Source organism: Globicephala melas, chromosome 8 (assembly GCF_963455315.2).
Source record: "Globicephala melas chromosome 8, mGloMel1.2, whole genome shotgun sequence".
Taxonomy (NCBI): Eukaryota; Metazoa; Chordata; class Mammalia; order Artiodactyla; family Delphinidae; genus Globicephala; species Globicephala melas.
This window is the reverse complement of record NC_083321.1, coordinates 5,014,830-5,031,922: the sequence shown is the minus strand read 5'-3', so window position 1 is coordinate 5,031,922 and position 17,093 is coordinate 5,014,830. Positions and strand designations below refer to the sequence as shown.

Genomic DNA, 17,093 nt, shown 5'->3' with positions numbered 1-17,093 from the left:
CATGAATAACTGGGTGGCAAAAGCCTTCTTGGGTTTGAGGGCCAGGGGGCTATGTAGTTTGAAAGTGGTCTCCCCACCGAGAGAGGAACGAGTGCTCACCCCCCGTTTAAACCAAACGGCACCAGAAGCAAAAGGAGACCAGGGCTCAGAACACTCACAGATACTGAAAAGCTTCAGAAAGTGATTTTACAAATTCTACTGTACGTGAAAACCTTGTGGACACAGTCACCACTTTGATCTTTTTTTCTCAGATACAGTGAACACCGGCCAAACTGTTTTAATTTCCGAATTTATTAAAATGATTAACCTCAATACTGCAAGTGCATGTACAAAATATTTGTAAAAAATGTTTTTAATGAAACATTAAAGAACTTACCTCAAATGCTGAAAAAGTCCTTTTTTCATTCTTTCAGTACAAGGAATACATTGTATCTCAAAAGTATTACAACTCAGCAAAACAATTTAAAACAGTAATTTGAAAAATGATTGAAAATTGAATACCTTACATATAGTTCTATGATCATTTCCTAATTCTTACAATGCCAAAATCTTTACCAATCGTTGCATAAGCTCTAGCTACGTTTTATTGAATGCAACCTCTTCCAAGTGGTCAACAGTGTGTGGGTTTTGCCATTCCACACAGTGAAGTTCTACAGCAGAGCTAGACCAGCTCCGAGGCCCCTAACTGTAAAAACGGAAATTAGGTTTCCCTGGAAGGCGCCGGCAGTGGCTGCCGAGCGCTTGTGCACACCGACTCCTGAGGCAGTGACCACCACCTAACGTCACTGCTCGGACCCACGGGAAGGTCAGCCCCCAAAGACGAGGCCTCAATAAAGTTAAACTTCATAAATAAATTACTAAAATTAAGCTTAAAAATGGAGTAAAGTGGGAAATGCGGTATTTTGTTACTTTTTCCTTAAGATGAAATTCCTGAAATGGCTATCGTTGGTATTCCAAGAAAACAGTTCAAGATTTAGTCTCTGGACCTCTTTGAAAGACTCCAAACTAAGGTGGGAATAAAAGATGACCCCCTGCTCTCTGGTACCTCCCAGACACAGGGTCTGAGCGTGACCTTCTCAGTGGCCTGAGTCTCCCACTGCCACCCAGAGACACCGGGAGGACTGGGTGAGGTTGTAGACTGCTCCGAGTGCCTTGGGACAGACCTTGCAGGGCTGCCCTACTTCGAGAGGTGAAGAATTCTAGACGGAGCGAGCAAAGGGGGGTGTGAGTGGGCGAGGAGGTCAGCCACCTGCTCCCACATTAATACCTGAGGATGAAACTGCACCGTAACAAACAGGAACGAGACGACAGAAGACTATGGAAGTAATTCCTTGAAGAACAGAAGGGGAGAAAAATTCTAAATTTAAAGAACTTTTATGAATGTTACTGATTTCTATTTGGAACCTACTAGCAATAGTTCTAAGGAACTTAATTTAAATAGTATCCCCAGGAACCTAGAAACTGGTAGGAATCAGTAAGGAGTAACAGTAAGCACTGAGGTTTTCTCCACTGGACTTCTCATTACCTGCAGATTCCTTTAAGGATTTAAAGATATGGGCTACTTTTCCAGACACTACACGAATCTCCTGAATTGATCTCACTTAGGAACACTGTATATGTGAAGGTACACGCACACGCTTCCCAGAAGTAGAGCCCCACTGGTGTCAGACACCTGCTACAGATGTATATTCTCAGATTCTCTGTCCAATGATTTGTAAAATCATCCAGAGAAATGGAAGGTTGGTATTGAACATAAAGTAGTAATCAAAATTTTGCTCATTAAGTTACTTAAAATTAATTTTTCTCAAAGTGCTTCAAAAACAAATTAAATGACTCCTCTTTTTGTTTAACTGATAATATAGTCAAAAAAATCTTTGATATTTTCATACATAAACTAACATAAGCCAAGAACTCCCACTGATGCAGTGCTTAAAACTATATATTTATAATTTCCTATTTTATTGGCATGAATATTTCTAAACTTAAAAACCTTCCTGGTAAGTTCTTTTAATTTCTTATGACAAAAATTTCTCACAACACACAAATATTTACAACATATACACTGTTTTCAGTTCTTTACACTGAATTTCAAAGACAAACATTTTTTTATAGGTTACCACAGAACAAAAGCTGTGACTCATGTTTTTATTTCATAAACTATTATAAGTTAAAGTGAATAGAGTTCTTTAATATTCCTTGTAGCATTTTACAAGTGCAACAGAAAACTTGAAGACCCCAATTAAGATAGCTGTAGTTCATTAGATAAATGTTGTTTGTTGCCATCACATTTGTTCACAGCAAATTTTTTGAAAAAATAAGCACCAATCATTCTTGCAAAGAACAATTTTATCTAAAAGGATTGAAAAGTGTTAAATACAAGGTCTTTAATTTACATGACAAGCAATAAATACGCTGTATCGAAACTCCTCCTGCACACTGCGACCCTCGTACATATAACGTACTGAAAAGTTAGCTGTCACGCATGTAATTTTTTTTTTTTTTTTTTTTTTTTTTAAAGAAACCGATTTCACTCCCACCCGACCGATGGTCTGCTATTTAACCAAGGTCACAAACAGTACACCTGGGCCAGCAAACTGTGAAACTGACAAAACTCCAAGGGGGAAACATCTAGCAAATAAATCAAAAAGCCAAAGAACATTGCTGGTGATATTAGCATATACTAGAAAACCTTAATATGCTGCTACTGTGATTTGTTTTAAATTATTTTTTAGTCATATATTAAAGAGCCAGTTGATGCTCTTAAAGTTAAAAAAAAGAAAATTGTGTAGCCACATTATTGTTCTCAACGTCCCGTGTGGAAAGTTGCTATCACTGTACAATTTTGCTTGAGCCTTTATTTTACAACAGGGCTTTACCTCTAACTCAGAATTGCACATAAGAAGGCTATTTAAAAAGTACAATAAAAATTTGCACAAATCAGACTTTTAAGAAGAGTCAGTACGCTGTACACTTTCTACAGTATTATGCTGATAAGTGAAAAGACAACAGAAGTGCTGCCCCTAAAATGTTTTCGGTTGAGGAGTAATTGACTGGAATTGTTTATTTCTTTAAAGTAGTTATCCCGGGTCAAATTAAGACCAAGAGCTTACTATGCGTTAAGCCTCAAAGACTGATCTTCTCTTCTCCTGGAAGAAATGTCAATATCTATAGAGTCTTTTCCGACTATGAGCCTCAGCCGCTTCGCCGGAGGAAGAGGGATAAAGTCGTCTTCAAAGTCGTCATCATAGTCATCCTCCTCTCCATCTCCCTCTGAAGAGGAGGAATCAGCGGTACTTTCTTCCTCATACTGACTATAGTCATCGACTTCCATGCGAGACTCCAGGAGAGAAAGAGGATCACTGCAGCACACCCCATTTTCGTGAAGCCCCTCTGCATACGACCCCCTACTCTCCTCGTCCCGTTTTAGCTGGATTTTTAATTTTGTAGAGCTACTGCCTGATCCTGAGTTAAATCCATTATTAAGCTTTGCTACATAGAGATTATTATCGTTTTCATGGTCTTTACTTAACTTGATGCTTATTTTTGAAGAATTCACTCCATCATTCTCTTGGTCATTTGTCTTGCTGCTGCTGTCATGACGCCTACGAAGAGTCAATTTGGGAATCCCAGAGTTATTTTCTAGGATTAACTGTGCATCATACCTAGTGATCCGCCTCTTCTTTTTACTTTTTGCAGTTCGGAAGCTGTCTTTTGCTTTGAAGCTGTCTGATGCGACCACAGAACCGCTAACGGGAGAAGGGGGCCAGTCCGTGTAGCTCCCGGGCACGCCCTCCAGGCTGCTGTGCTCGCCCTGGTCAGGGTGGGACCCCACCCCCTCTCGCCCCACGCCAGCTCTGCCGGGGGAATCGTGCGCCGCGGCGGATTCCTCTGCTTCTGCCAACTGTCTCACCAGCTTCCCTTGCCGTGACTTCTTCCTTGACGTGCTGTCACTCTTAGGACACTTGGCCTCCCCCTTCTGCGCAGCTTCGTGAGCCAGTTCTTCCTCCTGCACCGCAGGAGATGCTTGCTCGCCACTGTCTGGGCAAGGTTCCGTCAAGCTGCTTTTGTAGCCATCCAACGTATTTGGTTCGAGCTTGATGTCGGAGGTCTCCTTCAAATTCATCCTCGTCCTCAAGGACCGCCGGGTTGTGTAGGTGCAGGGGGCGCCCTCCACGTGCGCAGGGGCGCCTCGCCCGGAGTTCTGCTTGTGCTCTCGCGCTGCATGTCTAGTTAAGCACCCACTGGCCGCTGCGGCCGGGACTGGTCCCTCTGGCTCCTTATCTTTTTTAATGGGCAAATTTTTGTACAGAACTACTTTAGGTTCTTTAAGTACTAAGTTTCCCATTTCGAGTTTTCCCGAAGCACTCTTCTGCTCCAGCCGTTTGCAATGATTTCTTAGTTTTATCTTTGAAAGTAAAGGCTTTGCAGGTTTTCTCAGTTTCTTTGGTACCCTGGAATTACTTATAGGAGTTAGCTTAGATGAGGTAGAGTTGGAAGGAGCTGGAATTCCTGACATGGACTGCCTTGTCAATGCTCTGCTCTTGCTGTTCTTTTTCATGCCAACGGAAGATTTTCGGTTAGAAGCTGCAAAGTTTAAAAAAAAAAAGAAAAAAAAAAGGATGAAAAACAGTCTTGGTAACACGGTAATGTTCAACAAAACAATGCCAACACCCAGATGATTAGCTATGAAATGTTTAGATTATACAAAAAACGTGGTAGACAGACCCCAGTTGCGTTTCCGCCAGCACTCCTACAGTTCTCCTTTACATTCGCTTTCTAATTTCTGCCTCTAATTTAAGAAGCATCTATTCACTTTCCAGGTACGTAATTTCAGGGTTAAAGAGCTCTTAGCACAGCAAGGACCTGGATTTCACTCTAAGTGTCCTTAATCTATCACGACACTAGTCCAAACTGAACACTTCTTTCCCTGATTTAGTCTTTTACCACATAAAATATCTGAAGTAAAGCTAAGTAAAAATAATATTTTTCTTTCATAGGTTCTTCTTAAAATCATCATTTAAAATGTTTCTAAAATCCATTATTCATTAACTCAAAGTATGTTATTTGACTAGTAATCCAGAACCGGCGACAGGTGACTAACAGGCTCTCAGAGACAAATTCTATCACGATGTTTTCAAGTAAGAAAAAGAGATCCTAAGAACCGCATATTGTTACTCCCACTAGACATTTATCCCCAAATGCCGCACCTTCTAAGCTGTTCCCTTCAATGCTGTGAGGACTAGCAGAGGCTCTGAAGGCTGCGGAACTTACTTGGCCCCATCCCTCCGCTGACTGCCCGCTGCCGACAATCAAACCGCAAGAGGGAAGAAGCGCACTGCTAGAGTTACACTCTCGGGACAAGGGGGACCCAACTTCCTTCCTCTGGACAAGGGGATGACAACCTACTGGGAATGACAACCTGAGAACTAACATGACAGTTGGACGGCTTCTCAAAAGGCTTATATGTGACTCAAGTGTCAGGTGGCCCCGTGGTGAGCCTCTGACCTTGCCACTGACTTTCCTTTCCGCCATCTTTGTTCTTCTCTACGTCTACATTTTGGATTTATAGTCACAGTGTTTTACGTGAGTCACTTTCGCGATCACTTAGTCTGCTCCCCATCCCCCATCTGAAAAGCTCTTCCCATCAAAATACCCCTTTAAATCATTCACTAGGGAAGTTGAGATGACCAAGCGAATCATCACCACCTCTCAACAGAAAACAGAGGGAATAAAAACCAGTGAACGTGGGTAAGCCCAGCACGCTGCCCGACAAGACTGTTGCCTCCTACACGCCTGAGGGTCGCCAGGGTGACTGCTGTTCCTTCTGCATGGCTGAGCGAGTCAGGTTACCATTAGTTAGTTTTTATTGAGGGAGAGGAGCAAGAATGCATAACAGCATTCCAAAAACATCAACCCGCCAAGAACAGAAGTCTCTGTACTCAGGAAGACGGGCTCACGAATGGCTCTGGGATCTCCAAACCAGCAGAATTCCCAGGAATGAGATCCACTGACTGAACCAAGAACATGCTTATCTGTGCCGGACGCTACCAGGGAGGCAACTTTTTTTTAAGAACAGTAGTAGCAGTAAAGTTTGGGTGCCACCCAATTTGAGAACCACCGACGTATTATGAACTGAATTATACAGAACTTACCAGAAATAATTTTTTAAATATAAGGATATTTAGGGACGGCTTTTGCTAAAGGATTTCTTTGTGCTTACAAGGCTTCCTACAAGGTGAGAGTAGATGTGCTTATTATGTAAACACACCAGTGCTGGTGTCTGCCTTTCTCAAATGTGGCTATGGTGAGACTTTGCTGTCTATGGCTCTTCAAGGACCATTCTATGACCAAGGTCAGCGGTTCTCATTTCATACCTGCAACCACCCCTCCACAATGATCATTACACCGTGTATCCTTGACTGCAATCCCCCTGCAATCTGGATCCAACCTGTCCTCCTAAACAGCGCCTTTGCCAGTCTCCCTCACAGACTCCTTGTCATGAAATCCGGTGGACCCTTTCAGCCCGTACTGTTGCTTCCTTCTCTGCAGAATGTGACGCTGCTAACCATTATTTTTCCTGAACCCCCTCCTGAACCCCCTCTCTCCTTGGCTGCTCGCGAGAGCACACTCTCCTGGCCTTCCCTCCGTGTCCCGGACCCTCTTCCTCCATCTGCCCGGTGGACTGCACTCCTCAGGCCTCTGCTATCCTAGGCCCCTTGAAAACTCTACTCAGTCTCCAGGCCATAAGCAGCCACTCCTCCACGGCTATCACCATCGATATGCTGGCAGTTCCCAAACCAAAGTCTCTAGCCTGATTCTCGCCTTAATTACAGATCCGCATCACCGAAGGTCCACTGGGACCTTGATCGCCCGCTAAGATTGTCTCATGAGCCCCTCACAAGTCAACATGCCCAAAGGGAACTCACCACCAAGCCTAAGTTCTCCATCTTGGTCAATACCACCAACACCCAGCCAGCTGCCCAAGCAGACACGGGGAGGTCATCCATGACGCCTGCTCTTGCTAACTCTCACCAACCAGCCACTGGTCCTGTGGAGTCCACTCCTGCAGTGCCGCTGGAACCACCTCCTCTCCATTCCTGATGCCACCATTTCCTGCCTTGACTCTGGCACTAACACCCGCCTTTCCTTGCCTCCCTACTGCTTCCCCGACATTCCATCCCCCACCACGCAGCCCAGATGATTCTCCTGGTATGCCACGTCACTTCTGGGCTTTAAACCTGCCAATAACCTAATACCTCAGAATAAAGTCCAAAATTTTAAATTATGCTCATATCCCTCCTTCCCACCTTCTACTCCAGCCTTGATGAACTTTACTGATGCAAATCCTACACTCGTGCCCACACGTTCATTTGTGACGTTCCCTCTGCTTGGAGCACGTTTCACTTGGCCAACTTCTCCTCCCCTTTTGAGACTCAGCTCAGCAAACACTTCTCTCAGGAAGCCTTTCATGACTCTACACATGACAGGTTACCCTTCCTGTGACTCTTCATGGCACCTGAGATTCTCCTCACTTGGGCACTGATTTTTCAATCACTGGATGAATCTCACTTACGGTGATTTTGAATCTGGGCTCTCGCCCTTCCACCCCTCCTTCCGAGAGGTTCATTGTTAGCTGACTGCAGTGAACCACTGACAAAGCACTTCAGTGTGTGTTTTAAAGAGCACAAGAGAGACTGAATTTGATGCTACGTGTTATTTCAATAGAGAGACTTCACTTCCGTATTTATGTATTTATCAGTGTATTCTCATCTTGTTTGAAAAGCGTTATCTCAACAAAAGCCCAGCTAAAAGGTGTGCTCAAGTCAAAGGGCACAAAAGGCACAGTCCGGCTGGGTAAGAGAAATGTGGGCAACGTGACTAAGCACCCAGGGCTCTTCACGGCGCCACGAAGGTGCTGCTACACTATCGCGGGGGGATGGGGGGTGAGCGCCAGCAACAGCAGGCTGAGGGAGAGATGGTGGTCACAATGGCAAACTAAGAAAAGTCTATCAAGAGACTGAGGATCCTGACACAGTGGAGGGAAGGCACGGCCACGGCTCCCCTGGCTTTGGCACTAACACACCACGTGTGGCTCTCTTCCCTCACGGCTGGGACAAATCCCAAATGCATAAACCTAGACAGTAATTTCACGGGAAGATACACATTCTTAGCAATTAGTATATACTAGGTACAGTGCCAAATGGGCAAATTAGTATGATCTCAATCATAATAAGCATTCTCTGAAGTAAGAGCTATGACACTAAATGAAAACCAAGTTCAGGTGGGCTAGCGTGCCTGAGAGCGTCCATCCGGTCAGCGGCAGAGATGGGACTTGCGCTGAGGCCTGTGGCCCCAGATCTCAAGCTTTTCACCACACCGTCACACGGCCTCTAAGGGACACCACAGAGCTATTACGGGGCCAGTCCCAACTCCTGGGAAAGGACCCGTGGTATGGCTACCGCGGTTCCCTCAGGGTGTCCTCAAAATCATAAGGCAGCTCTGTGTGGGCATCGAGAATGACAGCCAGACACAAGAGCAGCAAAACGACATCAAAGCTTCCAGAACGCTCGGGCTGCACCCGTGCCCTGCGCGGGACAAGCCCCAGAAACACACACGGTGGAGCCAAGGGAACACGAGGGCCACATACAGCCTGGCATGTTCCCAACACGAGGACCCAAAAACCCTCAACAGGATTTTAAAGACTTCAGTTCAAGGAGTCTGTCAGGCACAAGAAGCAGGCTCCACCTCATGCAACCAACACAGGAATGAACGGCTGGAAAAAGGTGCTGGAAAGGATTCTGAAGCAGCCTGCAGGCTCAGCAGAAAAGTGTTCAGACCAACCAGTGATGTCTGCGGCAGGCGAGAGAGTGACAGGTGGTGGCCCAGCCCACTGTCTCCAGGGCAGGCGCTCCTCAGTCCAGCTGAGTGAACTTATTCCACTGGTGGGAGTCCTCTGGGACTTGCACCAACTCGTGGCATTTTCAGTGGCTCACATCCAGGACGCAGCACTATGGGGGTGGCCTAGCCACTGAGGCACAAGAGGCCTAAGAAACCCGACTCTTCTAGTGATGGCATTATAATCAGGTCTGTGGACTGAACCTGTGAGAAGGGATTTCTCGTCTCCTCTCTGGATGCTAAAGCAAACAGTCAAGTTGTCGTTCTTGAGACACCTTCCAAAAAAGGACCTGCATGGAAGGAAGAAAGAATTTTTTCTTCCAACTAGGCAGAAACGTTTCTTTAAAAAGAACAAACACGCTGTTCAGAGAAAGCAGTTCCTCTATAGTTGTCAGCTGCTTAATTCTAACCAAACTGCAGGATAAGATGGGTACTCGGAATCTATACACAAGATGTATGCCCACGCCCCTTGGGAGAAAGGCTTGGGCACCTCTGGCCTTGCCTCCACTGCAGTGTCAAAGTCTTTTCTTTCAAACAGGTAGAAGGGTTTGGTCAAGACACAAACAGCAAAAGAAATACAGCCTAAAAGAACACATGTAAGAGCCCGAGAAAACACTGCTATGAACATACTTAGTGCACAATGTTCTCAGAGACCGCTGGAGTAAACCTCGAACTCCTTCAGAGCCCCGAGCCACGTCTAGCAACTGTCACAATGACCCTCAAAGCTACTTATGCCAACCCTTGAATTACTCCAGACAATCACTGTGCAGAAAAGTAACCTGACTAAAGTAAGCACCCTGATACAAGCAGTCACGGTGAAGGGCTCTATTTCCGTTCTGTAATGCTGAGACTACAGCTCAGAGGGATCACCTGTTCCCTCTAGCCTTTAGCAAGTGGCATTTGCAGCCTGCTCTGCATAGTTACTGTGTACTGGTCCCATCCTGGAGCTAAGGCATAAACTCCCCAAGGGAGGGGCCCAAGTCTCATACACTTTTCTTTCTCTTTTTAACAACTAGCAGGCTTTGAACATGTATTTGGTTTATTAATAAATATCCCATAGATGGTCACATAATAGAACACTCAACACCTTCCAAAAATTTTTCCTATTTTGATTTTTTAAACTAAGTGGGGTACTGAGTTCAGTATCTACACATCAGTGTATGGTTAACGCGTAAGAACACAAAGCACCCGCACGAACGTCACAGAGCCACGTGGACAGTGCCGTGGCCATCTCCACGTGTGGCTGGCAGCACACTCCTAAGTGTTCTTATGCAGACATTCATAAAATGGGCCTCACAAGTCGCCAGTTTCACCAAGGAACCAGACTCAGAAAACAAAATGTTGATTATGCTGCGTTTATTATTAAAACCAACAATCAACAGTGAATGACGAACTAACTGCTCTTCTTTGTTCACTTTGGACGTTAAAGACTGGAATAGGAATGCGGCATCGCTTTTCCACGGCAGAGGTTACCCCTGGCCTCTGACTCCCAGCAGAAGGTAGAGTCAGGATTCAGGGCAGTGACAGTCACCATCACGGGAGACATCTTCCCTTTTCTTTGGGATTTTCTGTAGTGGAGAGGAGTACCCAGAGTTGGGCTGAAAACATCTGAAGACAGGGAGAAGAGCCTAAAATAATCAGACCTCAGACGGTACTTACTGCTAACAAGTATGTATGGACATTTAGAGTGCCAAAACAGGCATACTTTGGGGACCATCAAGTTAAAACTTTTAAACTTTATTCCTATCAGAGACAAGTCAGACTAAGGAGCCTACTGCTTTAGTGGCAACCAGAGAAAACTGGTGCTACCCAGATGGAAAACAGTAGCAATCAGGATGGTTCCAGGACTTCAAGGTTCCAAAAACGTGATGTGTTTTCCTGTGCTCACTTAGGATTCTTCTCTTTCTTTTCTCTTTATTCTTCATTCTCTTTTTCCAGTTTCCATCAGGTCTTGCCCCCCCACACAACTGGTATCTTAAAGCTTGTTTCCTTCTCCTTTTCATCACTCTTGCTACTTTCGGTCGAGTGGCTATTACAACACGTCACAGTATAATGACATTCAAACTGCTCCTCTATCACAATTCTGAGTCTGGTAACTGGTGGTTTGGTGAATTGAGTCAGTTCATTTTGAAAACGGCAAGCAAGCAGTAAAAGGGTGGAAGCCTTGAGGCCAGAAGCTATGAATTCCCCAAGTCCATCATCCATCCTAACAGACTGGCCAGGCGCAGAACACGTATGTGCCTGTGTGACGCCACCCCGTCCTTTGTCTTCTTGTGGGCCTAACAATATCATTACAGAGAAACTAACACCTTGAAAAGCTTTCTGTCAAACATATGATGACCCTGGAACACACGATGGAGAATTTAATATCCAGTTACCCAGTATTCAAGAAAAGCAGACAATTTAGTACCATATTAAATCTGGAGGCATGATACAGACTGCTTTTGTGCTCGAATCACTTCTAGAACCTTGCAGTGCTGGTGAAGTGCATGAATCCCAGAGTTTCTCTCAATGTTTAAAAGATCAAAACTATTAGAGCATGCTTTAGAAAGCAAACTATGTGAAAATACTTAAAAAAAAAAAAGATATGCTTATCAAATCTCCCTTACTTACTTGCATTGTTTTTTTCCTGAGTGGTATCTGCGTCAGTGTTAGAGCTGACAGATTGACTGTCTGAATTTTTGCTGCTGTCACCTAACTTTTTAAGCCTATTTAAACGTTTATCTGTTTCTCTGAGTCCATATTTGCTATTGATAACAGGAGCAGGCGCAGGCAGTCCCACTCTGGATTTAAAAGCACCAGTTCCCCGTCTGAAAGAGAAACAGCACAGGTTACACAAACAGCATTCTCACTGACGTAAGCCTGGTTGCTGAGCGCACTTGGCCACATCAGATCAGCAAGTGTGATGAACTGATGAGGCCCTAATCACCACTGGAAAGCCACTAAGCCTAGGACTCTCAAAATACACACATACATAAAATTAATGCAAAAAAGCCCCAGACTTAAAATAAAACAATTTATGATTACTGTCAATCAATTGTTAATTGCCCATGAGAAGCTATTGGTTGGACCCTGTAGAATTTCAAGTGTAGGTAAAAATAAATAAATAAAATTTCAATTTCAAAACCGACTGGTACAATAATTAGGTCTAAACTGTAACTGAAATAACCCACCTGTTAATTATATCCCAGCTTTGTTCTGCATAATTTAACACTACATTACTGAATATTGAGAATTACAGAATTAAAAGAGGAACCAGCGAATTTCCATAAATTAAATCATTGCTTAGAAGCTAATGTTAGATACAAACAAATACTAACTGAAATTCTGAATAAGAAGGCTAGGCTATCTTAGTGAAAATCTCACTTCTAGAATAATGAAAACTGTTAAATTCCTCCTTTAAAGTTACTGAATGAACATAATTAACAAAATGTTACTAAATAAAAGACATTAAAAGACTTGCTTTTACCACTGGCTAAGAATGATCTGTAACCTGCTTTAATTATTTATATTTATATAAATTCTAATGAAGTGAGTGCTTAATAAGAAGTCCTCCTAAACTTCCTTAATGAACCTAGCTTTGCAAATCTGTGCTTTATTCAGTGTTATAAAGGTAAATTTCTACTTGCTCTGCTCAAAAGAATAAATAAAATATAAATTAATGAGGTTAAAAAAATTAAGCACTACATATTGCATTTAAAAAATGATAAATCTCTTCGGCCAAAATTGCCTTCACTGACTTGCCTGTCACTGGCCTTAGCTTGTTAAAGAAAAGCCATATAATAACAGCTTCTGAACTTGAGGCAAAATTGTGAGCACTTCCCATTATGAAGCAATACTGCCCTCCAAAAGATCCCATGTGATTTATTTCCTTCAGGATTTAGATGAGGAGAAAATAACTTTTCTCCTCCAAGGAATCTGAGTATTTCACCTTTTGCTAAGGGAGAACAAAAATTTTATTTTCTCTCCCTCCCTCTTAAACCTCTTAATGCTAGGGAGGAGCACAAAGCTAGTCTGAATGCAGAGACTATGTTTGGCGACTAAGGTGAGCATTCTTGCCTTCTTCGCCTTCCTAGAATGGATCTGGAATTCTACTTTTATTAATGCTTTTGTAAAAATGACAAACATATTGTGGGACTGCCTCAATTCTTTTTTCAAATGGTGCATTAGAAATCACTGTAAAAACCTCTAGGTAACCTTCACCACGGCAGGCCAACAATTACACTCCACTCCACCATAAAGTATATTCAGAAAGTAAATGCGTAAATCCTAAAGGCTGTTTCATTTCAGGTGGATTAAGGAATTAATAAATTTTGTTCAGATATTGTGCCTTTTTACCATAACCTGTAATATTTCTGGAAAGATGGGCCATACTTTAATACAAAATAAATGATCATGGTGGAATTATCTGAAAATTTATTTTTTTTAAGTAAAACTCCCCCATTCATCTGTTTCTCTACTTCCTTTACTTCTTTTTAACTTATGACAGTAACACATGCTTGTGTTTGCTGCAACAGGTGAGACAATCTTAGGCTCCGTCTCCATAAAGCAGAAGTCAGTAGTGCTCCCCAGCCAGCCTCCATCCCCAGAGCCCCCCGACCCCGCCCTGGCGCCAGTGCTAACCACCTGCCAGCACCTCATCTCCTGCTCCTTTGCCATGAGCTACACACCTATTCACATTGTTGTTTCTTCCTAAGCAAACAAAACCCAAAGAGGATAATACCATACATCTTACTCAGCAACCAGCTTTCTTTCTTTTTTTTCCCCCAGCTTTCTTATTACATCATGCACAAGCAAATCTGAACTGTTTTGAAACTTGTACCTTTTACACAGACTAAACATTCCATAATCTGTTCAAGCACTACTGGTGATTACTGAAACTTGCAGGTTTGTGGTTTCTGCTTGCCACCATGAATGCTGCTGCTCCCCTGCTTTGAAACCAAATCCTTACTAACTAATGCTCCTACTTCCATAGCATAGATTCTTCCATATGGAACTGACTGCCAGACAAAAGGGTGTGATTATTTTGAACAAATATTGCCAGATTACTTTCCCAAAAGGTTATAGCAATTTACAGCCCTAGTGACATTGCGTAAGTGCCTGTTTCCCCACATCCTCACCAGCAGCACAGAGTACGCTTCTACATTTTGCCAATTTGATAGTGAAAACGGATACCTAGCTATTGTTTTCCTTGTTTATGGCCATCATTTTCTGTGTAGCACCTTCCTTACCTCTTTTCTCTAGTGGAAGTCTGTCTTTTTTTTTAATGAGCTTATAAGAGCTTTTTGTCCTTGGGATATTAACTCTGCCGTGTATGTACTTTTTTCCCCCTTCAGTTTGTCATTAATCTGACTTTTGCTTTTAGCTATTCAAAAATTTTCATATTCACCATTTCTTGTCTTAACTTCTTTCAGAAGATTTCCACTACCCCAAGGGTAGACGTATACGTTCTAATTTTTTTCCTAATCATCTTACATTATATTTTTAAATTAAAAATTTTAATCCATCTGAATTTATCTTGTATATGGTGTGAGATGTTGAGCTTGGTTTTCTTCCAGGCGCACAATGAATTATGTCACTATTATTTATTAAAGAAATCATCATTTCCCCATACGTGGTATTAAGACTTCATACACACTCGGCTCTATTTCAGGAGTCTGTTCATGTCCTCTTATTTGTCCATATCGGCCAGTGTCATCAAGTTTTGATCACAACTGTTTCATAGTAAATTTTTAATAAGGCCAACTGCCCCTAACTATACTTTAGAATCTAATTTTTTCTTAGCTATCATCAGACATACTTTCATATAAGCTTTAAAACAATTTGGTCCTTCATATTCTTCGGTCCCTCACTAGATTTCATTTCTCAAATTTTCTAGAGTGAAATTTGCAGTACTTACTTATGAAAGTATTACAATTACTATTTTGTTAGGATGGTTATTTCCCAGAAGCGCACATCAAATGTATCCTGGACACTGTACCCACGATGTCAGCACCTCTGTAAACCCTCTGTCCCCTCTCCTTCCTTCTTTTCACCCTTCAGCAACTAGCACACTGTGCGTGTGTCCCTTTCATGGCACTGCCCTCACAGCTGGCACTGTGCTAGTCTTGTTTACCCTGCCTGCATGAGGCCTAACATAAAGTAACTAACTATTCAGTTACCATATGATGAATAATTGAATGAGTTCCTTTGGTCTCATCCTCTCGCCTAATTTCTGGAAAGGCAGAAACAATCTGGTGTTCCTGAGAATTTCAAGAATATTCCCAGCCAACCTTTAAATCAAACTTCCCAAATAGCCTGACAATAGCTGAGCCTACTGCTCCGTATGAGGCCTTTCCATTTAAAAAGGATTTGCACGTTTCTGTTTATTCCTCACACTAACCCCGTGGAGCAGGCAGGACAGCCCTTCTGACCAGTGAGAAACAGTCTCCTGGAAGAGAACTAATCTGCCCGAGGGACATGATGACACATGGGGTTCTAAACTAGGCGAAGAGCTGTTTCAGGGGTGGTCTGGAATCCTGTGTATGTGGTTACATCTTTCAGGACCGCCTCCAAAAGCATATTTAGCGTATTACTTACTCCATTCATTCATTCACCAAATATTTATCAAGCACCTACTATATGTCAGGTACTGTTCTGGACGCTGGGAGTACAGCAGTAAATGAAAAAGATAAAAATCTCTGCCTTCCTGGAACTTGCATTCTAATGGGAGAATAACCAGAAACCACAAAATAAGTTTACAGCTAACATCTGAATATTAACTGTGTGCTGTTTTACATACTTTTCGTGAGATAAATTAAATCCTCACAGCAACCCTATGAGATAGTTTCTAATGTTATCCCCATTTTATAGATGGGGTAATTAAGGCACAAAAGCAGCTAAGTTGCCCAAGATCACACAGCTAATGAAATGCAGAGTCACAGGATTCCAACTCAGGGAGTCTGACGCCAGATCTCATGCACATCACTGTTATACTATGTTATCTCTAAAATGGTTTTAAAGCATTATTCAACTGTAATTAAACTACTTCATGGATTAAAGGGTCTTTTTGTGGACTGGTCTAAGATTTAACCAATGTTTGAACCATTTTTTTAATTTAGAAAAAGATAAATTTTATCCCCCTGCATTCCCACTCCCTCCCTGCAAAAGGGGCAAAAATTCAGCAGCATCAGGAATAGGTTTTCTGCCCTCCCTTCGTGGCAAAGATCCCAGAGCCGGGAGAGAAACACCTGGGGTTGTACCACGACCCCATGCCTCTGCTCTCTCACGACACAGGGGAAACCGCTGGCTTCCCTGAAAGAAGGGAAACGTGGGCTCTGGGGAATCAGCATTTCTCCCGAGGCCGGATGGCTGGCGGAGAAGTAGTACCACCGCCTATCTTTGCTTCCATGTGTAAAAGGCTCTGAGGTCAGGCTGACTTGGACTTCTGCACCTGCAGTGTGGCCACACCACCAGCTCTCTCCCAGGACAGCTGTGAGGACTGAATGAGTCAGGGTGAGTAAAGCACCCAGTACAGCACGTAAAATGGGCTCAACAAATCCAGGTGTGCTCATCTGAAGAAGAATATTTACGTATATACACGTATACTCGAATCGCTGCGCTGTACACCTGAAACTAACATGATCTTGTAAATCAACTATACTTCAATTAAAAAAATAAAAACAATAACCAAAAAACCAAATCCAGGTGTGCTCCCTGTGTGGCCGATGCCAGCATGGGGGCCTTCCTGCAGCACCGGCCCGGACAAGCTCGTGAAGCTGCCTCTGAGCTCAGACACGCAGAATCGCCACGAGGAGACGAGCCGTGTGGACAAGGAGTCCCGCTAAGTCAGATTTGGGGGATTTCCACAAGGACTCCAGAATCTTGATGGGTCCCAAAAGGAAGTTCTTCACCAAGTAACGGAACTTAGAAATTATTAAGAGCACGTGCATCCAAACATAACAATTCCAGAAGACACAGCTTGGCAGTACCCAAGACAACCTCGGGGTTTTTACATGATTAGCAGTGGTGAACTTCACTGGCCATTTTCGGAGCAACCCCACCCTGGCACCGTGTGTGTGTGGGCGTGGGCGTGGGCGTGTGCATGTGTGTGTAAGGTATTTCCCATTCTCTCTTTAAGCATATTTGCATTCTGATTAACTCATAATGATAACTGCTGGTAATGATTTTAACATTTTAAAGGGCCAGGTGCTGGGGCC

At 43.2% G+C, this 17,093-nt stretch overlaps 1 protein-coding gene across 5 annotated transcripts in view; it reads right to left on the bottom strand.

The window, feature by feature from the left end:
- Positions 1–280: 280 nt before the first annotated feature.
- Positions 281–17,093, bottom strand: part of KMT5B (lysine methyltransferase 5B) — a 53,445-nt gene continuing 36,632 nt past the window's right edge. For 2 of the 5 annotated variants that reach the window (XM_030833306.3, XM_060302841.1), the window contains exons 10-11: positions 11,509–11,705; positions 281–4,584 (exon numbers count right to left, since the gene is read on the bottom strand). In XM_030833306.3, the coding sequence (XP_030689166.1) occupies positions 3,110–4,584; positions 11,509–11,705 (1,672 nt within the window). In that variant the 3' untranslated portion in view covers positions 281–3,109. Of the gene's footprint in view, positions 4,585–10,243; positions 10,464–11,508; positions 11,706–17,093 lie in introns of those variants that run through there. The other 3 variants (XM_060302844.2, XM_070046079.1, XM_070046080.1) reach the window with 3 other exon arrangements.